Source organism: Lutzomyia longipalpis, chromosome 1, assembly GCF_024334085.1.
Source record: "Lutzomyia longipalpis isolate SR_M1_2022 chromosome 1, ASM2433408v1".
NCBI classification, from domain to species: domain Eukaryota; kingdom Metazoa; phylum Arthropoda; class Insecta; order Diptera; family Psychodidae; genus Lutzomyia; species Lutzomyia longipalpis.
The window spans coordinates 17,547,424-17,571,295 of NC_074707.1; the positions used below are offsets into that span (position 1 = coordinate 17,547,424).

General features: G+C 40.1%; 2 protein-coding genes across 2 annotated transcripts; one reads left to right on the forward strand and one right to left on the reverse strand.

Annotated features, from left to right (window-relative positions):
• Positions 1–36: 36 nt before the first annotated feature.
• Positions 37–2,701, forward strand: LOC129794573 (G protein-activated inward rectifier potassium channel 3-like). The gene is made up of 2 exons (XM_055835330.1): positions 37–1,351; positions 1,420–2,701. The coding sequence occupies exons 1-2, from the start codon at positions 211–213 to the stop codon at positions 1,605–1,607; spliced, it is 1,329 nt and encodes a 442-aa protein (XP_055691305.1). The 5' UTR covers positions 37–210; the 3' UTR covers positions 1,608–2,701.
• Positions 2,702–18,631: 15,930 nt separating this feature from the next.
• Positions 18,632–22,630, reverse strand: LOC129786961 (uncharacterized protein K02A2.6-like). The gene is made up of 3 exons (XM_055822227.1): positions 22,579–22,630; positions 20,917–22,467; positions 18,632–20,367 (listed from the first exon to the last, which is right to left on the reverse strand). The coding sequence occupies exons 1-3, from the start codon at positions 22,628–22,630 to the stop codon at positions 18,632–18,634; spliced, it is 3,339 nt and encodes a 1,112-aa protein (XP_055678202.1).
• Between the last annotated feature and the right edge of the window lie 1,242 nt (positions 22,631–23,872).

Here is a 23,872-nt window from a genome sequence, read left to right on the forward strand (position 1 = left end):
AAGATGATAAAACACATCTTCACAGATTATTCGCTAATCCCTCCCAATGGCAGATTTTTTCCAGAGACAGATACCTCTCGTCACAGCACCCCAGTCTCTTTCCGGTCGTGTGACGAAGAAGAACGTACCAAGAGAGTGTTACGTGAATTCCTCTGTGGATTATTTCTTTAAGAGAAAAGTTGATTTTTTTTGTATTAATTGAATCTTTTGATGATGAGTCGAAGTGGCAGAAGTGATAAATCTAATCAGGAGGCGACTCTTTTGACCTCAATCAATAAGGGTCATCGGCCGTCTGTGGCCATTCGTCGTCAACGACCAAGAGCCATCCTCAAGTCAGGGGATTGCAATGTCTTGCAGGAGAATCTGAGCCATCATCAGCTGAAATTCCTCCAAGATATCTTCACGACTCTCGTGGATCTCCAGTGGCGGCTGGTGTTGCTAATTTTTGCTTTAAGTTTTTTGCTCTCGTGGCTCTTTTTTGCCATAATGTTTTGGCTTATCTCACTAACACACGGTGATCTCGAGGAGATACACCTGCCCCCGATGCAGGAGGCCAATGGATGGCGACCGTGTATAATTAACATTTACTCCTTCACATCGTGCTTCCTGTACTCCTTGGAATCTCAGCATACCATTGGGTATGGTGTACGAGCCATCACCGAGGAGTGCCCGGAAGCTGTTTTTGTGTCCTGCATGCAGGCGATCTGTGGTGTCCTCGTTCAAGCCTTCATGGCGGGTATTGTCTTTGCCAAGTTAACCCGCCCAAAGAGTCGTTGCCAGACTCTCCTGTTCTCCCGGAGTGCCCTCATCTGCCAACGGGATGGAGATCTCTGTCTAATGTTCAGGGTGGGAGATATGCGGAAGAGTCACATAATTGGTGCCAATATACGTGCTCAATTGATCCACACCAGAGTAACGCCCGAGGGTGAGAGGATTAAGCAATACCACACAGAATTGGACCTGAAGATGGATGATTGTGATTCAAATCTCTTCTTAATTTGGCCCGTAATTGTCGTGCATAAAATCACCCCAGATTCTCCGCTGTACAACCTCTCACCGTACGATATTATGCAGGATCAATTTGAGATTTTGGTCTTCCTCGAGGGAACCATTGAGTCCACTGGACAGAGTACTCAAGCAAGGACGAGCTACTTGAATACCGAGATCCTCTGGGGCTATCGCTTCCAGGAAATTGCCAATTTTAGCCCAGAAACTCGAGTTTATGAGATTGATTATTCAAAATTCAACGAAATCATCCCCGTTGAGACTCCATTCCCACTCTACCCACCACCCACCTCCACTAACATGGAGGAAGTCTACCAGACATCATCGGAAATCTATCAGGCAATCAGTAAGTTTCAAATATCAAATGGGAATCATCCTTGATTTTGTTTAGATGATTTTTAATGATTTTTTTAGGTGCATTGCCAGAAACACCTCAACCTGTTCCAAATCCTGTGAATCTTCAGCTCAACAATCTCGATCAGTTTATCACGAAATTTCGCTCCCATTCCAACTATCACATCTTCAACGGGTCAAGACGTCCCCTGAAATCCCTCACAGACATCGAATCTGTCCAATCGCATCCCGGCATTTGTCCAGTTTGATGAGCTACGCATGCCCACCAGGCGCCTCCATTGCGCCACAGCCGAGACACATTGCTCCAACCGATTGACAACCGCAAAAAGCACCGCAGCAGGTGGAGCGCGGAGAATTTCGTCTCTCAAATTTTCTGCCACCTTTTTTTTCTTCTCCACACTGGTGCGGCTGAAAAGAAAATAAGAGCAAGTCAGTTGGCCTACATACACTTATTTGGTATTAAAATCAGTGCAAAAATTGTAATCCGCTCTTAATTGTGTGTATATTTTCACGGAAAGAATCCATATGTGGGGGAAAAAGAGAAGTAGATACATATAAAATATTGAAAAAAGAATTATAATTTCCTGCCATGTAAGGGAATTAATAATTAATTTAATGCAATTTTGAACATTTTAGCTCTTTTTTGCCATAATAGCGTGTCATTCAATTTTTTTTCTCCACTAGATCGCCACCAACGATTGTCTTTTTTTTTCACTTGTGGTGGCACCTCCTTAAAGAAGTTGGTAAAAAAAATCTCCGACGCTTATTCCACCCAACTAAACAAGGTGGATTGTTGAGGAGATCTCTCCGCAGATAAATCACTCAACGACGGTAATTACTTTTAGTTGTAAATCAAGTTAAAATCGAGTCAATTTGGAGGAGTTGGTGGTATAAAATGGGTATCAATAGTTAAAAACTCGTCCAATTTCTGCCAACATTAAATTTCCTCAACTTGGTGACATTTTAAAAGCGCGCACGGTACTACCGACGGTCTTAATTTAATATCATATCACTCACAAAAATCGTCGCATTATCGCTGTCTGCACGTGACCAAATTTTATGAGAAAACCTTAATGGACTGTTTGTAATGTTCTGATGGAAAGTTTACATGAGGCAGGATAAAAAGCATAAATTAACATAACGAAATAAAAATTAAATTCCTTCAAATAAAAATTATTAGATTTAGGGGAAACTGGGGCTATTTGCTATATTTTTTTCAGAATTATTCTTGTGAATTTTTCTTTATTATTCAAAAAGAATTTTTTTGTTCTATCACATTGTCTTGGCTATTTCATGCTACTTTTTTGAGAACATAAATACATTCATTCTCTTCAGAGATGTAGTCAGGAATTTATCCAAGGGGGTGTATTTTGTTGCACTATAGCTGTAAAACATTTCGACGCTCCCGAAGACAATGATTGACGTTTATTTTTGCTGATGTTTGTTGTTAATTCTAACAGAAGTGTTTTCCCGATGTGTGGCGACAATAATAATTTTCCGGGTTTTTCGTTAGTAGAATGGGGTTTCTCACCCCAAAGCTCTGAAAAACGTGAGTTTTTCTGGGTGAGAAATCCCACTTTACCGACGAAAAACCCGGAAAATCATAATTATTAATTTATTTTCAAACGTTTGTCAGTTCTTTTCTGATGTTTGAATTATTTTCTGATATTCGGCGTTGTTCTAACAATTATCGTTTTTTTTCTAACGTATGTCGTTCATTCTAACGTTTGACGTTTATTATTTGAAAGATTTATTTTTTTTATAACGTCCGACATTTCTTTTTATGCGTTTGTCATTTATTTTCCAAAGTTTTATTTGAATTTTCTTCCGTTTGATGTGTTTTAAAACCTTTAACAGGTCTTTTCTAACGTTTGACATTCCTTTTTTAAAATTTAACATTTGACATTTATTATACGTTTAATATTCATTTTCACCGTATTCCTAACGTTGGAAAACTCTTTTTTTTTAATTTCTGGAGTTTAGATGGCTTTAAAAAAATCTTTGTTTGTTGAACTTTGGGGGTTATTACTTAGCACACAAACAGTGAACATTCTTCCTAACTACACCACTGTCAACCTCTAATTTTATCTATATATCTTACAACAAAGCATATTTCTAATAAAACGATATGTTATAGAATTTTTTATTTAATTAAAAAATTATCTATGACTTTTCATTCAGGTAATTTTAATATTTCAAGCTAAACAGTAAGAAAAATTTTTAAGCAATTATGAATAATCCTTCATGTCGAATTGAGGCTTAAGCCAAATGTGTGTGAATGGTATCTTGAGACACGGCATGAATGGTATCTAAATCATGTTAATTCATAAACACTTTGCACTGCAATTGCATCCCTATAGCCGCTGCAACTAATGCTAAATTCACGTGAATGCGACCTGCACTGAGAGGCATAATTGCGAATGAATTGTTGGCAAACTGTTGCCCTTCATTGCGGTTGTTCCTGATTGCGGCGACTGAAACGTGCGCAGGTAACTACACCACTGTGTCTCTCATATATAATACATGGCTAGTTGGGCGTAATTGGGATTCAATGGGGTGATCATGTCCATGATGATGGCTTTTTCATTATATTCCTTCGGACTCACGGGTTAAATGCTGGTCGCGCGCAAAACAAGTTCAGGTTAATAAAAGCAAAAATTTGCTAAATTACAAAATTTGTGTGCGCGAAGAAAAGTCTCCCGTAATTTGAGATAAGCTAATTTCGGCGTTGATCGATTAATTTGTGAATTCAATGAAGAAAAAATAGTCTCCTCTGCCCAGATACATCTCATTATAATCAACAATTAGATGATTCTCGCGTGTTGAATTTCCTGCCAATTAAATGCTTCAACATCTTTTTCTCGTCTTTTTTTCGGCGCAGAGATGAAATGTACTGGTAAGCTGACCAAGCTTACGGGAGCTGTGTTTCTTGCAGTGTACCAATTTTGTGAGAGCAAACTAGAACGCGAATTAATTTAAATACGCGCAAAGTCGGGAAAAGTAGGAAAGTCATACCCTAAGAAAACTTTAGTAGGCCATATCTCGAGAACGGATCCATAGATTTTCATAAATTTTTTTTGTTTGAAAGGTCTTGAAGTCAGCTATAACATATCGAAAAATGAAAAAAAATTATGTCGCCATTTTCGAAAAATTCGAGTTCGAAATTTTCGAAAACTTTGTTTTCGATTTTAGCGCCTCTTGCGATCATTTCTCGAAGTTGCAATGTTCTAGACATTTGTAGGGTTTCTCGAAACCTTTCATTTGCGCTTGAGTTGATCAAGATCGGACTTGTAGAACCCGAGATATGACATGCCAACTTTGGAAGGCTATATCTCGAGAACGGATCCATAGATTTTCTTCATTTTTGGCATGAAGCTAGATAATATGGTCAGCTACAACATATCAAAAAATGAAAAAAATTTATGTCGCCGTTTTCGAGATATTCATCGAAAACTCATCAAAAATTTTGTTTTTGATTTTTGGCCCCCTAGCGGTCACTTTTGAAACTTCTGATGTTCTAGAAAGTTGTAGGGTTTGTTGAATGCTTTCATTTGACCCCGGGTTGATCAAAATCGGTTAAGCCGTTTTCGAGTTATGGTCGATTTTCGATGAAAAATTGTGGCAGCCATATTGACTAAACGGCTTGACCGATTTTCGAAAATGAGGTATCGTTGGAAAGCTCTTGATGGCCCCTACAACATATAAAAATTTCAGATTTTTAGCTATAATAGGGGCTGAGATATAGCGAAAACAAAATTTTGAGGTTATTCAATATGGCGGACGGAGGGGTGGGGGGTAAAATTTGACATCATAATCTGACGTCTTCAGGTCGATATTTAAACTTTGCCGTTTACCGCAAGTCTCTATCTATCACCGTTCTCTTGCAATTTAGCTCTGAACTCCGGACGGACGGCCGGACGGCCGGCCGGAAAAAAAATTTTTTGGCGCATACGTTTTTTGGAATGTGGGGACTCTAATTCGTGCTCATCCCAAGTTTGAGCCCGATCTGACGACTTTCGATTTTGCTCGGTACACAAAAGCTGTGTCTGAAAGAAACACAGCTAAAATATGTGTTGGGTATATGTTGTGATATGGATGTGTTGAGAAAAACTAGCTGTCCACATCTAATAAGGCATGATTATCACACTTTGTTTGGGCTCTCTTGCCTGACTCTGTGATCTTAATGTGATTTTACCTTTAGGAGACATTTATTGCAGAATTTTAATTAAAAATACATATATAAGTACAATGATGGTCCAGCAGAGTAAAGGGAATGTACTTGTAAGTTTCACTTACGGGCTGTGATTCTTCCTTCAGATGACAGTCAAAGTGTGGTGAAGTACAATGATGGTCCAGCAGAGTAAAGGGAATGTACTGGTAAGTTTCACTTACGGGCTGTGATTCTTCCTTCAGATGACAGTCCAAGTGTGGTGAAAATTGAGGTGGATAAATTTTTAGGAATGGCTTTCTCACGCAACGAATCACAGCCAACGCGCATGAGTAAGCCTTTCCCCAGAATTTACACGCGTTGGCTGTGATTCGATGCGTGAGAAAGCCATTCCTAAAAATTTATCCACCTCAATTTTCACCACACTTGGACTGTCATCTGAAGGAAGAATCACAGCCCGTAAGTGAAACTTACCAGTACATTCCCTTTACTCTGCTGGACCATCATTGTACTTCACCACACTTTGACTGTCATCTGAAGGAAGAATCACAGCCCGTAAGTGAAACTTACAAGTACATTCCCTTTACTCTGCTGGACCATCATTGTACTTATATATGTATATTTATAGGTTTATATATTTTTATATTTTTATATTTTTCATGTATAAAAAAGGCGCCCCGCTTCGCGGGGCGCCAATTAGTTTGTTTAAAATATATGTGAACAGATGAAAGTAATTGTTGATGTAACAAAATGGCAGAAGGCGGCCATTTTGAATTTTGAAATTAGTAAAATCTGATAGGTCATGCCCACTATACCTGATGAAACTTCAATCGAAAAGTCTTTATCAAGTACCGTTAAGCCGATATAAGGCAATATTACAACAATCGGTACATATGGAAACCTGTTTTGGTCTATATCTCTGAAACCACGACATAAATTTTTTTTATTTTTTTTTGGTTAAAAGGTGTGCCTATCACCTATAACATACTAAAATTTAATCGAAATCTATCGTCCAGTTTTTGAGATATTAATCGAAAACTGGTCGAAAACTCATCGAAAATTTTGTTTTTGATTGTAGGCCCTCTAGCGGTAACTTTTGAAAGTTCCTATGTATAGATAATTGTAGACCTCATTGAGATCTTTCATTCAAAACCGGTTTGGTCCAAATCGGTCAAGCGGTTTAGGAGTTATAGCCCACTTACGATAAAACTCTATATTTGCTAAACCGCTTGTCCGATTTTTGGAAATGAAGTATCGTTGAAAAGGTCTTAAGGGCCCCTACAACATATTAAAATTTCAGACCTCTAGCTATAATAGAGGCTGAGATATAGCAAAAACAAAATTGAAAAAAATTCAAAATGGCGGATGCAGGGGTGGGGGGCTGAATTTGATATCATAGTTGGACGACTTCCAGTCGATAATTGAACTTTGCTGTTGACCGCAAGTCTCTATCTATTACCGTTCTCTTGTAATTGAGCTCCAAACTACGGCCGGACGGCCGGACGGCCGGACGGCCGGACGGACGGCCGGAAAAGTTTTTCGGCGCATACGTTTTTTGGAATGTGGGGACCCTAATTCGTGCTCATACCAAGTTTGAGCCCGATCCGACGACCTTGAGTTTTAGAGTGGACACAGAAGCTGTGCTATTCTTTTCTTCGAAAGAATCACAGCTAAAAACAGCCTTCTATTTTGTGACTTCTTCCAAAAAGTATTAAAAATTTTATTTCACCATAATTTAATTAAGATTATTTTCTGTCCGTCCCAATAAAATCAGAATCTGTATCTCATTCCGGAGGTGATTAAAATGTCCAATCTTCGCGGACACTTGGCTCTTTCACGAGGAAAACGTATATTGACGCTTTAGCAGCGTTATCAGGGCACACCGGCTCCATCAATGGGACATTCATTATCTCAGCTGCGTGTCTTCCTCGTTTCCTCATTCAGTTTTTTTTTATTTTCTTCACTATGCGCTCTACCCAAGAAAAAATCTGCATGGGAGTGTGTTTAATGATGAATTAAATAAAATATATAAATTAATGATGGTCCCCAGAGCGGTTTGAGAATTTAAATACCAAATCAAATTAAATGTTAGTCAATTAAATGGCTCTCGTTTTTTTTATCATCTTTTCGTCATTCGGCATTTTGATTCCTGATCGATGCGACAAATCGATGACAATAAAAAGCACATAACCGAGGCTTTTTGTCTTCCTCGCGAGACATTCTAAGCATCGTCATTTCTCAGCAAGACATTTTACCGTTTTTATGCTTTTATGAAAGCTCTTTTTCGAAGCACTCTCTCTCACTCGCTCACGCACAATCGGCTATGCTCTGAGAGCTCCTATGTCATCTCGCGATGGGGTCATACGGAATACCATGGGAGGCGACGTCCAAAAGTGGCTTCAAAACATTATTATTGAAATTGCTCTGCTAAAAGTGTAGTCAACTTTTAACACATGTTTCTCCTTAGATAGCCATAAAAATGGGCTATCACTGATTTATTTCCTCAATTTGTGTCAGTTTTAGATGAAAAACTGTTTATTAGATCTCCCATCCAAGCTCTCACTTCGTCATCTCCAATCTTCGCATGCTTCACGTGCTGGGCGTTCGAAAAAGACATTCTTCTTCTTCCGCAAAGAATGATCCATTGGGGCTTAAAATGCGTGGACAAAGTGCTTCTGAGGTCGAAAGATCCCATATGATGGAAGAAAATGCTCTTCATGTCAAATAAAAATCTCCACACGTAGAAATATGAAGTAAAACTATTTCACACTGATGATCTTCTATGGTCATATGAGAGCAGGATCATCAATAAATTTAAGTGCTCCACAAGACGCCACCCATTTCTTAGCGGCGAACCATTTCTTATTGGGCTTTCTTTGGGATGGAAAATTAATGAGGGCCCCCAATGCAACTTGATCTACCTTGTGACTGCTGGGAGTCTCTCGTTATGTCTCATTTTTTTTCGACTCTTACAAACTCTCAAACAATCTCGGTAAATTGTGTGGGGCTGGGTAGAAGTCAAGAGATTTGCAGATGGTGTTTTTTAAAGGAGGACACCATTGGAGGAGAAAAAAAGAGAGCAGCAAGTAATCCAAAGTATAATTAACTCTGGGGTCAAAATCAAGCGCCAAAAAATCCTTTTGATCTTTTCCTACATGAGCTTGTCCGCATGTTCAAAGTACATCCCTCCTTCCCTGTCGCGTTGCATTAAAGTCAATCTGTTTACTCCAAAACGGAGATACTTTAAGGAGATCTTCCGCTCATGAGTGTGGGACATGCAATTTAAAATATTTCTTTACTCCTTAATTTGTAATTTGTTAATTTTACAAAAGAGATTTATTGAGTATTTGAAGTTTATTTAAATGAATTTTTGGAATAAGAAAAGGCTAAAATATTTTTTTTTACTTCATACTTTTTTAAGTTTGTTAAGTTAATTTTGAAAGGAATTTACTCGTTGCTATGGAAAAACTCTAATTTCAAAGATATTTTTGGGATATATTAAATTTTGCAGAAATCGAAAAGAATAGGATATCGCAAAAAAGATTTTCAATTTTCCATGGAAATCAGATGAGAAAACTCGCCAAATATTTGTTTCAAAATGACCAAAAATGTAAACAATGATGTCATTATTTTGTTTTTTTTTGTCGTTTTGAAGCAAAAATCAAAAGATACCCTTTGTAGAAAACATCAACGAAGCTTTACTATGAAAGCTGTTAAAGCTTCATACATTGAAAAGATAAAAAAAATCACAAAGTGTGACGTAATTGTTTACATTTTTGGTAGAATTTTTACTTTACTGGATTTTGGTTAGTTGATTTCAGTACAAAATTTGAATTTTTTTTTGCGATTTCTTATTAATTTTTAATTTTCTTCAAGATGTAGCATTTTCTGAATGTTTCCATGATTAAGGGATTTTTTCATACAAAAACGAATAAACCCCTTTTAGTTCTTGAAACTCTATTTAAATGCTTGCTATCAACATTTAAAGATCTTGAAATCTTGACTTTAGAATTTTCATTCATTTTTCATTTACGATTTTATTCATCTCAATTATGTTTAATATTATTTTAAAATACATTTTAAGGGGCTCTAAAATCCAAAAAAAAAATTATATTAAAAAATGAGCTTCTACGGCGGATGCTTTTCTTTTGTAGTTTGAAAGAAAATGAAGAAATATCTCATTATGTAAAGAATACATATTGTAAAATATATCATAAAAGCATAAAAGACTCTGAATTCGTCATAAATTAATTTTGTGGCCAATTTTTGGTAGTAAAAGATTCCTCTTTTATGCGATTTTCTTCCACTTTTAAGCCCCCAAAAAATGTAGCCACATTGTTGCCATTTATCATCGCGCGGCTCGTGTTCCCTCAGCAATGCGCAGCCATAAATGACAATGTAAGTATTCCATTGATGGTGATAAGGAGAAAAATGTGACTTTTCCCACTCTTGCATTAGAGATTGATATCTTTATAAAATCATTAAACTGAAGTGAGATATATAAAAGGAAAATTCACTTTAAAAATGTACAAGATGAAAAAAATTCTCTATATTCATATTGATTTATAGCATGGAATTCATTGACGCTTTAGTGAGAGTCTGACCGCAAAATGTCATCCACTGAGATCTCATGAAAATCAGCTGCTCTCCGGAATAATTGGCAAGATCAGCATTCAGTTAAATTGCGATGCGGCTTTGGGTTGTTCTTTGATATTGTCAGATTTTATCAAAATTCAATCTTTCTTGATTTTGGCCTTCGCGATGATTCGATTTTTGGCATGAATTTCTCATGTGTGCCAAAGAAAAAAATCCAATCAACATGATTTAGTTGCACTTTTCCGCATGCAACTAATTTGGTTGATGAGGGTTGCAAAAGAGAAAATTTCGCTCAAGAAATATATTGAAAGTTTCATGGGTAAGGAGATTAAAATCAATAATATATTTACTGCTTGTCCGGGAGTCGCGGAAGCTGGCAAGATATTATGTTTATTGGTAGAATTTCACTGAGGGGTTCATTAACTTACGCGTGAAAGCTTTATTCCCTGTCGTTGTCGGTATATGGCGGATAAAGAAAAGTTTTATCTTGTGCACTGAAAATAAAATTAAAAAGAAAAAACAGTAATATGAACCCTAAATTTTGTATTTGAGTGGCGAGAAGGAGAAAAGTCACATATTATGAGAAAAATCCAAAGATTGGTGGACCACACAAGAGCGGCGCCTTTTTGCACGTCGTTGCATAAGAATCCATCGCAGAGTGGCTCATAAGAGGCACCATAAATTTCGGCAACGAACCACCGCGTGCGGAATTGTATGAAGACAAAGAAAGAGTGTTGCAAGCAAAAGAATTTCTTAAGTGCCTTCAATCTGACCATCAGGGAATACACAGTGTGCACAAAAAAAAAAACATCACCAAGAGATGAGGAGAGATCCACGAAAAAAGGAGATCATATAGGTCTTTTTGTTTGCATTTACTTTACTCATTTCTCGAAGGTCCCACAACAGCATAGATTTCAATCTTCCGCCCCCGTTTCGCTCCTCTCTCTCTTAATGACCTCATAATAATTTGCAATTTGCACACTTCATCGCTGGTAAGATGGACTTCTGGGCTTCTTTTTTTCTTATCTCTTGACTGCTCCTTTCGTGGCGCGGTGTGTGCACCCGGGTATAAAGGTAATTTAGGAGGAGGATAATGAGTTTTTCTCCTCTTTGTCTGATGCGCACATAACAAAAGCCCCAACATCATTTTTCTCCCAACAACACGCCCCCCTCATGTAAAACTTTTATCATGTTTTGACTTTGCTACTTTATTTTAATTTTTTTTTGTGCTCTTTCGGTCTTCGTATCGAACATGACAGTTATTTTTTACTCCTTAACAAACACTTCTTCCTGCATCTTAAAAAATTTGTATGCAGCGAACATGAGAATGTAAGGAAAATTATGGATTAAAGAGAAGAAAAGATTGGAAGATCATTCATCTCCCTCAGTAATGGTTTATTTGGTAAAGATTTTATGTTGTTCTTAAGAGGATAATGCAGCATAATTAAGGGATATACTAATTGCATAATGTTTAAAAGATTAGGAGGTTTTTTTTTTTAACGAAACATTAGATAGTTTATGAATATTTTTTAATCTAATTTATAGAAAAAAAATCAATAGGAACCATAAATCTGTGTATAAGTTACCATTAAAACTGCATGGAGGATACAAGAAAGTTATGACTGCATAAACGGAAATTCCTGCGTCGTCTGATGTCTGATGGTTTGACGCATGATGAAGCCGTGAAGAGGGTGCTGCAGGAGGTGAAGAAAAGGGAGGAGGGTCAGCCTACATCCCCAGGCAGGCTGGACAAGAGAAGACGGGGGGACGACACGACGTCCTCTAACATCGCCGTCTCTAAGAAGCCGAAAGAATCTCAATCTTTTGTATCCACCAAGGCAAAGGGAATGAAAGTCACACTTGTCAGTGACAACATGGCCTGTCCACTGACGTATGATCAGCTGGAAAATTTGAAGTACTCCCTAACTGGCGAAATCGACAAAACGGTTTCGCAAGGGGGAACAAGGGTCAAGTTCCTAAATTCCTTCATCAGGCAGGGATGCCTGGTCATAGAATGCGCCGATGAAGCAACAAAGTCCTGGCTGATGGAGGTTGCCCTGCTGCTGGAGGAGCCAAAGGTTACGGTGGTGGAAGGCGATGTATCGCCCAAGCCCACCGTTGTGACAATGTGGGTGCCGGAGAGAGAAGTGGACCACCCACGATCCATCTTGAGCCGAATCGCGCACCAGAACGATCTGGACATTCTCAAGTGGAGAATTATTAAGGTCAGTGTCGGACAGAGAGGCCGCCTCTTTGTCCTGGCAATTGACCAGGACTCCCTTGAGAAATTGAGGAAGGCGGACATGTTCGTCTTTCACGCCCTGGATTGTTACAGGATCAGGGTGAAGGGGGGAGAAGGAAGGACCAGTAATGGACCACCAATCCCTCCTCCCTCCACAGAACAGCGCGCATCCGGAAGGGATGACCCATCCGGCAGCCAGGGGCGAGCGAATGTACCGCCAGCCCAGGATGGCCTAATTAAATCTAATCTGCGGGGCAGGTTAGACGCTGCCCGCACTTCAGGGGACACCGATATGTCCCCATCAAGTTCCCATGGGACGGTTCATCGCTCCAGGAGCACCAACAGAGGAGGGGGCCGGGAGCGCCGTAGAGCTCCCCGAAGTCCCTCATCATGAGCAACGCCTCTAGCTGGAAAGTGCTGCAAGCAAACTTGCAGCATGCACGAGCGGCATCCGCAGTGCTAAATGGCTGCTTCAGCCGTAACAAATTGGATTTTGCGCTAATCCAAGAGCCATGGGCCTTTAGTGGCGCCATTCGCGGACTGAATTCGAAAGTCAGCGAAATCATCTGTGATGACAGCAGCGATAGACCGCGAGCCTGCATCGTCTACAGGAAAGAGATAGCCGTATGTGCAATTCCTAGCTTCTGCTCGCGAGATATGGTGGCCATTCTTGTACGTCAGGACAAAACGAGCAATGGACGCCATATTGTTCTATGCTCGGCCTACCTACCAGGCGATGTTAGAGAGTGTCCTCCACCGCAGTTAGGCAGCCTTATTGACTTCTGTAGAAGTAAGGGGCACGAACTCATCGTCGGATGTGATGCCAACGCACATCATACCAGCTGGGGGAGTACCAACATCAACGATAGAGGTGAGTCACTTTTTGAATTTATTAACCAGCATGGACTTGAAATTGTTAATGTGGGGGATAAACCTACCTTCGTTACTAGAACGCGCAGTGAAGTTCTAGATATTACTTTAACTTCAAACCGCATCTTCAGGAAGGTAAAAAACTGGCAAGTCTCTGACGAGCCATCTCTGTCTGATCACAGGCACATAATTTTTGACATCTATCTGGACAGCATTAACGTCCTAGAGCTCAAAAGGAACCCTAGGAAAACTAATTGGGATGGGTATAGAGTTAGTCTCTCTACACAGATCCGATCCCTAAATATTTTAATCAATAGCCCGAGCGATATTGATCACACCACAACTAATTTTAACAATGCTATCATGGATGCTTACACATCCAATAATAACCCACGACCCTGTCGAACTGATCAATCAGTTCCTTGGTGGAATGCCAACTTAACCAAACTGCGAAAAAGTGCCCGCAGGCTATTTAACAGAGCTAAAACTAATGGTGCTTGGGACGAATATAGAGCCGCCCTAACATCATACAATAAAGCTCTAAGAAAGGCAAAATGCAAATCTTGGCGCAAATTCTGTACAGAATTAGAAGAAACATCAACCTGTGCCAGATTACACAAGTGTCTGGCAAAAGGTAAATTAGCAAAATTTGGCCTTCTGGAAAAACCGGACGGCAGTTACACCAATGATCTGGAAGAGAGCACTGATCTTATGATCAGGACTCACTTCCCGGGATCGTCGATTGCTCAGGAGACTGAAGAAGCCTCCGTGCATGTTTTAACTCCTCAAAACTCAGATTTCGAGGATGCAAGAAATTTAATCACGCTAAACAAGGTCACTTGGGCTATTAATTCCTTTAAGCCTTATAAGACTCCAGGGGTGGATGGCATTTTCCCAGCCCTGCTTCAACAGGGGACCGAATTACTGTCCCCAATAATAGTAAAAATACTTCGGGCCAGTCTTGCATGGGCCTATGTGCCTAAACCATGGAGAACTGTCAAAGTTATCTTCATACCAAAGGCTGGGAAAAGACCAAGGAATAACCCAAAATCTTACCGACCCATCAGCCTCACGTCATTCCTCTTAAAATTAATGGAGAAGATTATAGATAGACATATAAGGGATCATGTTCTGACGGTACAGCCGGTACACCCCTTCCAACATGCGTATCAAACAGGTAAATCAACTGAAACTGCCTTATTTGATCTGACTAACCGGATCAAAAAAGGCCTGGATCAAAACGAAGTATCCATTGCTGCCTTCATAGATATAGAGGGGGCTTTCGACAATATATCTTATGAGTCGATTGAACAAAGTCTGACTGATAGAGGTGTAAATCGCTCTTCATGCCGTTGGATTTCGAATATGCTGAGAAGCAGAAGAATTGTAGCATCCTCGTCAACTGGAGCAGCAACAAATGTTGTTGCCAGGGGATGTCCTCAGGGAGGAGTTCTGTCACCTCTACTCTGGACACTCGTGGTTGACAATCTCCTGACCACGCTAAACGGTCGGGGGACGTATGCACAGGGATACGCTGATGACATAGTCATCCTTGTGAAAGGAAAATTTGAAAATACAGTTATGGAACTGGTACAATCTTCACTTAGGGCTGCTATGTCCTGGTGCACAGCACATGGTCTGGGAATAAACCCCAAAAAGACCGTGATTGTTCCTTTCACCTATAGGAAGAAATTACATTTTGAATGTAATCCAACCCTTAATGGTGAAAGTGTCAATGTTGCAGTAGAATGCAAATATCTAGGGGTCACTCTGGATAAAAAACTCAAATGGAAATCACATTTGGAAAATTCGATAGTAAAGGCCCGGAATGCCCTGTGGATCTGTAAACGATACGTGGGGCAGACCTGGGGTCTGAATCCGCATATGATGCGCTGGATATATGGGACGGTTGTACGTCCCATTATCACATACGCGGCGTGTGTATGGTGGCAAATAACGGAAACCAACGAGACTAGAAACAGCCTCGACAAGCTACAAAGAGTCGCCTGTCTGCTAATCACAGGAGCTATGAAAACAGCCCCTACCCGGGCACTAGAGAGACTCCTCAATCTCATGCCCTTGTACCTGTTTATTGAAAAACAGGCCAAAGCCTCCATAATCAGGCTACACTCACATAATAACTGTCAAAGTGGATCTCACATTGACAGTTTAATTAAAGACTCTGGAAACCAAATTTTTTCTATGATAACAGATAGTCTGATACCAGTCTATAATTTCATCAAACAATTTACCGTGTGCATCTCGAATGAGAATGATTGGACACGGATTGACCACAACGCATTAGTTTGGTATACAGACGGTTCTAGATTAAATGATATGTCTGGTGCAGGGGTCTTCAATGAAAGATTAAACTTTCGATTGTCCATCCCTATGGGCTCATATGCCACCGTCTTTCAGACGGAAATTACTGCCATTTGGGCATGTATATTGGAAAACCTACGTCGAAATTATATTAACCGACGTATATACATTTTATCGGACAGTCAGGCTGCTCTCCTAGCGCTGCAATCTGATAAAATTACCTCTAAGTTAGTCCTAGACTGCCTAGAGGCTCTCAAAAACCTAAGCGCACTCAACAGTGTGACCCTAATGTGGGTACCGGGACACAGCGGTGTCCCAGGAAACGAAACCGCAGATGAACTAGCCAGGAATGGCTCCTCTGCTCCTTTCATTGGACCAGAGCCCTTCTGTGGCATTGCAGAGTGCTCCCTCAAAAGGGAACTCAACACATGGTTCGAAACTAGAACATCAAGTCTATGGACCCAGAGTCCTAGAATGAGACAGGCAAAAGAGTTTATGGTAGAATCCTCAAACTCTAAGTCCAAAGAACTCCTATCATTAAATAGGAAAAACCTAAAAATCCTTACAGAGCTGATGACAGGTCATTGTCGTCTAAGAAAGCATCTGTACAACATCAAAATCTCACAGAACTATACCTGCAGATTCTGTGAGATGGAAGACGAAACGTCTAGCCACATTCTGTGCTACTGTGAAGCACTAATGGGCAGAAGACGTAAATTTCTAGGTGCCTATGTGTTAGAACCACATGACATCTGGAAAATTAAGCCAAATGGTATCCTAAGCTTTGTTAATGGCCTGGGACTGTTTGGCTAATTAATTATCAGATTATGATGATATCCGGGGACCCACAATAAGCTTGCTTTAGCTGCAGTGGATTGGAAGCGATCTCAGTCGCGGCCACCCCAAACAAATCTGAATCTGAATCTGAATATGACTGCATAGATATTGTTTGGTTACTGCAAGACTAATGGATACTGCAAGAACATAGCATAAGAATCTCTAACATTGTTAACCCAAATAGGCTCAAAATATATTTGATATTTTCGTAAGTCTGACTTCTTGAAATTACGCGTAAAAGGTTCTAAAATTCATCTTTTAATTGAATAAATTCGACTTTTCTAACATTGATGCACCCAAAATTAACAAATCAAATTTTCCATGATTAAAATAATGGTAAAGTCTGATTAAAAAAAAATTGAGCATCAGCACATCAAAACCAACAAATAAAATGTTAACCCGTTTTCTGGAGTCAAGCTTTCAAGAAAATTTTTGCGTAAATTTTAAATTAAATTTCAAGACGAAAACTTTCAAGATTTTCTTAAAAATTTAGACCATTAGAAAAGAAATCTTTCTTTTCTTAACATATTTGCATAATTATCATCCCCCTATATATACCCACAAAGTTTCTGTAAACAGATTTTATGTTATTCACTCCTTCTCCTCCCCATCCTCGTGATGTTTTCTCCTACCATCTCAGGTTGGAATTTTTGACAGTAATTGCAGAGTAGTGTCGTGTTCAAAAGCGCCGTTTTACCAGAAATCTGAGATGCTTTTGTGTCCATGGGCTTCTTTTTTTCTTCTCCCCAGCGCGTCTCTTTCTCGGTGCAATCCATTGCCAATTCTTTTGCATATATATGGATTATCCTGGGCCAGTGGATTCGCTGTGAGTTCACGGTGATCTGGTAAAAGTGGCCATGATTGTGTGTGGTGGGGCATAAAACAAAGGAGAGGGAGACATGGTTGAGGCGAAGTGAAAAAAAAAATAACCGCCAAAACTTTCATTGTTAATTGAGAGAGACAAAATGGGTGGACCAAAAAGTATATATTGTGGTATGGAGATTGCGCACGAATGGAAGAAGGGGGACCCCAAAAAGCATCTCATTCGCGGTAAGATACGGAATCCATATAATGCGAGATACACCTGAGAAATGCTGACCTGTGAGATTCACTCGTTGTTTGTATCGATCAATGTCCACATGGTGGAAAGCTCTACAAGAAGCGTGAACATCATCTTCTGGATGAACATGAAATGTGCAAATTTCCATAAAAGCATCTCGTGTGTCGCTCATTTCTTGTTTTCATTTCTGGACCAGCTAAAGAGCGGACAAGAAATGCGCTGCTGCGCGCAACAGCGGTGATACAAAGTCACATATAGGGGTAAAGGGTATACACACACGGAGGAAGATGCGGTAGTTGAGGAGGTTGGGAAAAAAAACGAGGAATTTCCACACGGATCAGAGAGAGATCTAGTGTCAACCCATCGACAGAATTTATGACACCGCAAAGAAAAAGTAGTAATTTTGACTCTACGCGACTTCATTGTTGACTCTCCCCGCGCGCGCGATGTTTTGTACATAAGATGCTCGTCTGTGGCGCATGCTTGTGCACATTGTTAAATATATCAAGTGGATACAAGAGGTACCCTCTAACCCGCGAACACGAGTCTCGCATGGCGGAAGATGATGTCTGTGTCTCTTGGGCGAAATAGCACACATCACCCGGCAGCAGGTTGTGTTTCTGCCGAATGGATGCATTCTGCATGAAGATCATGGATGCACTTGTGCGGCCTCCTTCGTGGCCAAACCGCCGCCGAGGGTGCCCCTTCTTTACCCATAATGAGAAAATCCCCCGAGAGAGACTTCTGTGGATTTCGTGCGAATCACCACATAAATTAGCCTCATCCTCACTTTGGTGACATGCCCACGGCACCGTGGACTTCGTGCCACCTTCCCCATACATTATTGCCACTATTAAAATCCCATATTTACACACTCAAATTCACGAAAAGACTTTTTGTCACCTCTGTGGCCAAGGGCAGTTTATTTGAAAGTGATGTACGCTATACGTGCTGAAATGCTCTTTAGCTTTTTATGCAATTAATGGTCAGTAATTAAGACATTTTTAGAATAATTTTATTGACTAAGGCGTATAACACATACATCTTGTGGTAATTAAAACTACTTACGTTTTCTTAACTTCTCTTCTATCTTTATATATTTCACTCTGCTTCTCTACACTTGTCTGTACACTTCAAGTTCTCCCGGCCAAGTGTCGCTCTAGTCCAGCTGTACCGCTTACCCTTCGCTCTCGCTCCCACACCTCTCCTTTTCTTCACGACGCTTCCTTGCCCTGGTGACTACTCCACCCTGGAACTCAGTTTTCCTCTTACGAGGTCGAGATGGTCCCGGTTGAGGATTATGAACTTTCCCAGGAGTAACATCTGCATCATCTGCATCTTTCTGCACTTTCTTGAGATGAGATACATTTCTCTCATATTGTACTCCGTCCGAATCCTCAATCACCACTGATGCTCCTGTCCTCCGTTTAACAATGTATTCTGTTGGACCAAACGGGGTTTGTAGCTTATTCCCAGGGAGCAAATTCTTCATTAATACCTTGTCCCCAACTACTATGTCTGACACCATTGCTCGTCTCTTCTCATCCTCACACGCTTTCCCCTTCTCTTTCAACAATTGATCACGATCCCTGTAGTCTGAAACAGGAGGAGCTGTTGCAATATCTCCCAAAGAGGGAATTTTGCTCCTTATAGTTTTACCGTAAAGAAGCTCGGTTGGGGTCTTTCCCGTAGTACTGTGCGGAGTCGTGTAGTACATAACCAGATAGTCATGTAAATCCCTCTTCCAGTTTCGGTCGAGACTATGGCTGATCCTTATCCTTTTCAACAAGGACCTATTCTGCCTCTCCACCTCACCATTTTGCTGAGGCCAATAGGGAATGGTGTGATTGAGGACAATTCCCTTGATCTTGCAATATTCGTGAAATTCAGCGCTTACAAACTGTTTAGCGTTATCCAACGTGATTGTGCGGGGATAGCCGAGCCTGGTGAATATTTTGTCAAGCCGAGCTACTGTATCTTTGGCGGTGATTCGGGGCATAATCTCGATTTCCTTGTACCTGCTGTAGTAATCTACTACAACGAGAATATGTTCCCCCGACGGTAGAGGCCCCAGAAAATCTATTGCCAAATCTATCCACGGTCCTTCTGGCAACCTCTTCCTCTGCATTGGTTCTGGGTGGCTTGGCACTTCAATCAAACGACATCCTTCACACTTCTTGACAATCTTGATGATTTCTGCATCCATGGAGGGCCACCACACTCTTTCTCGGAGGCGTTTCTTCATTGATGTTTCTCCAGGGTGTCCTTCATGTGCCAGCTCCATCATCCTTGTCCTCAAACATTTAGGAACTACAAATTTAGTTCCCCTCACCAATATCTCCCCTATCATTCCAAACTCTTGTCTGAAAGCTTGATATGGCTTCACCATATCACTCGTCCACTTTTCGGTCTCCAAAGCTTCCTTAACAGCTTGAATTTCGGGATCATTTTTGGATGCTTCAACCATCTCAGCGACATCAACTGCTGCAGACTCTAGTATAGGTAAAACCATACAAACTGTTTCAGCCTCGAATTCCGTACTTCCATTCATTACTGAAAGTCGTGAGAGTGGATCTGCAATATTGGTAGAACCCTTTTTGTAGATCACCTTGAAATGGAACGACTGAAGCCTGAGCAACCATCTCTCAATCCTTGCACATGTCTTAGAGGTGGGCTTGAAAATCAATTCCAGTGGCTTATGATCAGTGACAAGCTCAAATTTTCTTCCAATGAGGTATGTGTAGAATTTTTCCACTGACCAAACGAGAGCTAGAGTCTCCTTCTCCGTTTGGCAGTACTTGCGTTCAGTTTTGGAGAGACATTTACTCGCATAAGCAATGATTAGTGGTTTATCATCAGTGTCATCCTCGAATTGCAACAGAACTGCTCCCAACCCCACTGGAGATGCATCAGCTACCAAACGAGTGCGGCGATTATCATTAAAGAAACTCAATATCTGTGCATTACCAATCATGTTCTTCAGCTTATCAAATGCTTCCTGATGGATTTCCTTCCAAATAAAGGAGTCACTGCTGCACATCAATTGTCTGAGAGGAAATGTGGCCGTTGCACAATCAGGAAGAAATCTACTAACATACGTTATCAATCCGAGAAAACTGCGAACTTCTTCCTTTGTTTCAGGTGACCTAAACTTTTGTACTGCTTCCACTTTAGATTCCATCGGTCTGATGCCTTTCTCAGAAAGCACGTGTCCCAAAAACTGAATTTGAGAAACACGAAATATGCATTTCGATTGATTCAAGAGTACATCATTCTCTTTCAAAGTAGCCAATACTTTATTCAACGCCTTGTCATGATCCTCCAGAGAAACCCCGAAAACAATTATATCATCAATATAATTCATAGCATTGTGGCACCCGCACAAAATTTGCTCCATTACCTTCTGGAAAATTTCAGGGGCACAGGAAATTCCGAACATCAGTCGTTTATACCGAAACATACCTTTGTGGGTTATAAAAGTCGTTATATGGCGAGAGCTTTCGTCCAATTCAATTTGATGAAAGGCGTTTTTGATGTCCAGGCGTGAAAAAATTTTCGCTGACTCCAATCGTGGCAAGAAGTCTTCCAACACGGGCATCAAGTGATTTTCACGCTTAATCGCTTTGTTTGCTTGTCGCATGTCCACACAGAGGCGGATATCTCCATTGTCCTTTGAGATCACCACAATTGGTGAAACCCAAGCGCTGTGTTCATTCACCGGTTCTATGATATCAGATCTTTCCAATTCCTCCAATTTTTCCTCAACTTTCTTCAAAAGCGCGATTGGAGGGCGACGAGCATGTTGAGTGACTGGTTGAACTGAATCATCAATTGGAATCACAAGTTTAATCCCTTTCATCTTAGGAAAAGGGGTGATTCTCTTCTCTTCCATTTGTCCGATGAAATGATCCTGAGTGCTGGGTAATCCCAAAATCAACACCCCCAACAACTTGGCTGTGTATCTCCCAAGCAAACAAAGTGAACCCCCTTTGATCACATAGAACGTTGCGGTTTTCAACAACTTATCATTCCCTTCAGCAATAGCTATCTCAGCCTTAAAAACCTTCAAAATCTGCAGTGGATCATTCTGCGCATATGCTCTCAAAATAGATCGAGCTTCCCCTTCAACCTCCTGAATAACCGCATCATTGTTCTTCATATACGTCCACGTTGCTTCATCAATAATATTTTGTGAAGACCCTGAGTCAATCAACATCTCAACGAGAACTCCTCCAACTCGACACCAAATGCGCTCATCACCATCTCCGATATTGTAGATAAAACTCTCCAGTGGTTTTGCCTCACTGTCCGTCGCAACAGCATTTACCTTGCTTTTCTTTTCGGGAGGGGTGGTAGTCACCTGTGAATCATTGGATCGTTTCACCCCACGCTGCTGTTGTTGGCATTTTACGGCAAAATGACCACGCATCTTACACTTGAGGCAGGTTTTATCCTTCGCCGGACATTTGGGATCCCGAGCATAATGTCCTTTTCTACCACATCGGAAACATTCCACATTAGTCATGGGTTTTGGATTATCAGGTTTGGCTTGTATCTGATTCACCTCAGTATTCAACTCAATCTTTGTGGCTGGTTGACCCATCTCCTTTGCCTGAGCTTTGATCATTTGAAAAATATTCACTTGATTGATCATGTTACCCACTGTCGGATTTTTCTTCTCCAGCAATTTTTCTCGCAGCTCTATAGAAGCTAATTGAATCACCTTGTCCATAATTGCTGTGTCTCTCGCTTCTTGCTCCGTTCTCCCAAATTGGCATTTCGAGGCATGTTGCTGGACACGCAGGACGAATTTTTCAAATGGCTCATCAACCTCAGGCTTCAATGCCCAAAAATCAAATCTTTCATAAGATTCATGGCGCTTGGGAGCAAAATATGCGTCCAACTTCTCAAGTGCAACCTTGTATGGATCAACTACTTCATCCTCATCTTCACCCACATCTTCTTCTACATCCGCCCCCGGGATGCTGTAAAAAACATCTTGCAATTCCAACCCTCCTTGAGACAAAAGCAGAGACTTCAGATTTGTTTTATTTGTTTCTTTAGAAATATTCGCAATGTGCAAAAATCCTCTCTTCCATTGTAGCCATTTCCGTCTACCCTCACTCGCCGATAGGGTAGCACATTTGAATGGTGGCAGGTTGTAAAACCTCTCCATTCTCACAATCAGGTATCGTTTCTCTCCGTATCTATAAGAAATCCGAGACATTTCTCTAAATTCAACCACAACTCTCTCTCTCATCATTACGCTATCAATCAATTCACATGCAAAATATTAAAAAAAATATTATGCCACATAAAATCTTCAATTTCATATCATCAGTCTTATCCAGGTTCTTTTTATCTCTTCAACAAAAGAAAAAGAGAAAAAAAAACCCTCCTACAATACCATCGATATTGTAGCGCATAAAATCAAATCCAGGTCTAACCGACCCTCCTACAATAGCTTTCCTATTGTAGCGCAATTCTCTAATCATTTTTATTCCAGGTCTCAAAGACCATCCTACAATAGCTTTTCTATTGTAGAGCAAAATCAAATCATTTTCATCAACATATTCCAAATTAATTCTCATATAAAACAAATCAGATACTTCCCATGGTTTATCACCATTTAAATTGCAATGTAATTCGCTTTATCGCTTTATCAAATCTTCTTTGTTTCATCAAAACCAGTTTCAACAAAATTCTCTCGGATGAAAAGAGAGCGAAAAAAACTTTTATCTCAAATTAAATTCTCTCTGAGATACAACATATTACAACATTAATCTAAAGACACTCTCCTATGCTGATAGTTCCGTTATTCAATTTTTATATGATAATTATGAGCTTCACTTTTTATTAATAATAGATCTCAAAAACAGCGATAAAGGGACATATAAAAGCAAGAAAAAAAACCCGTATGATCAGCAGCCATATTGGAATTTTACTCAATGCAAAATTTCAAATTTTCTCTTAATGAAAAAAAAACTCATTTTCCATGCACTTTCCTTTTCCAACGAGGGTGATTAATCCTCGTCGCCATTTGTGGTAATTAAAACTACTTACGTTTTCTTAACTTCTCTTCTATCTTTATATATTTCACTCTGCTTCTCTACACTTGTCTGTACACTTCAAGTTCTCCCGGCCAAGTGTCGCTCTAGTCCAGCTGTACCGCTTACCCTTCGCTCTCGCTCCCACACATCTTAATGTCATTTTAAGGGCCCTCGTGGCCATCTGCATATTTTCATTAATTTTAGGAACATCTAATATTTTAATTATTAAAATAAAGCAAAATGTCGCTGGATTGCAGCTTCTTTTTACATTCTTGCATAATTTAAAAGATTTTTTGAAAAAAAATTTTGGAGATCGAGAGTGAATTCAAAGCTTTAAAACGAACTTTAAAAAAGACTTTTAGATTTAA

Excerpts from the sequence above, each read along its gene's own strand:
- LOC129794573 (XM_055835330.1), top strand. The coding sequence starts at position 211 with ATGATGAGTCGAAGTGGCAGAAGTGATAAATCTAATCAGGAGGCGACT. Across the intron at positions 1,352-1,419 it reads GGAAATCTATCAGGCAATCA|GTGCATTGCCAGAAACACCT; the intron begins GTAAGTTTCAAA and ends TGATTTTTTTAG.
- LOC129786961 (XM_055822227.1), bottom strand. The coding sequence starts at position 22,630 with ATGGAGAGGTTTTACAACCTGCCACCATTCAAATGTGCTACCCTATCG. Across the intron at positions 22,468-22,578 it reads ATGTGCTACCCTATCGGCGA|GGTTGGAATTGCAAGATGTT; the intron begins GTGAGGGTAGAC and ends TGTCTCAAGGAG. Across the intron at positions 20,368-20,916 it reads GACTTTTATAACCCACAAAG|CTGATGCATCTCCAGTGGGG; the intron begins GTATGTTTCGGT and ends CTCGTTTGGTAG.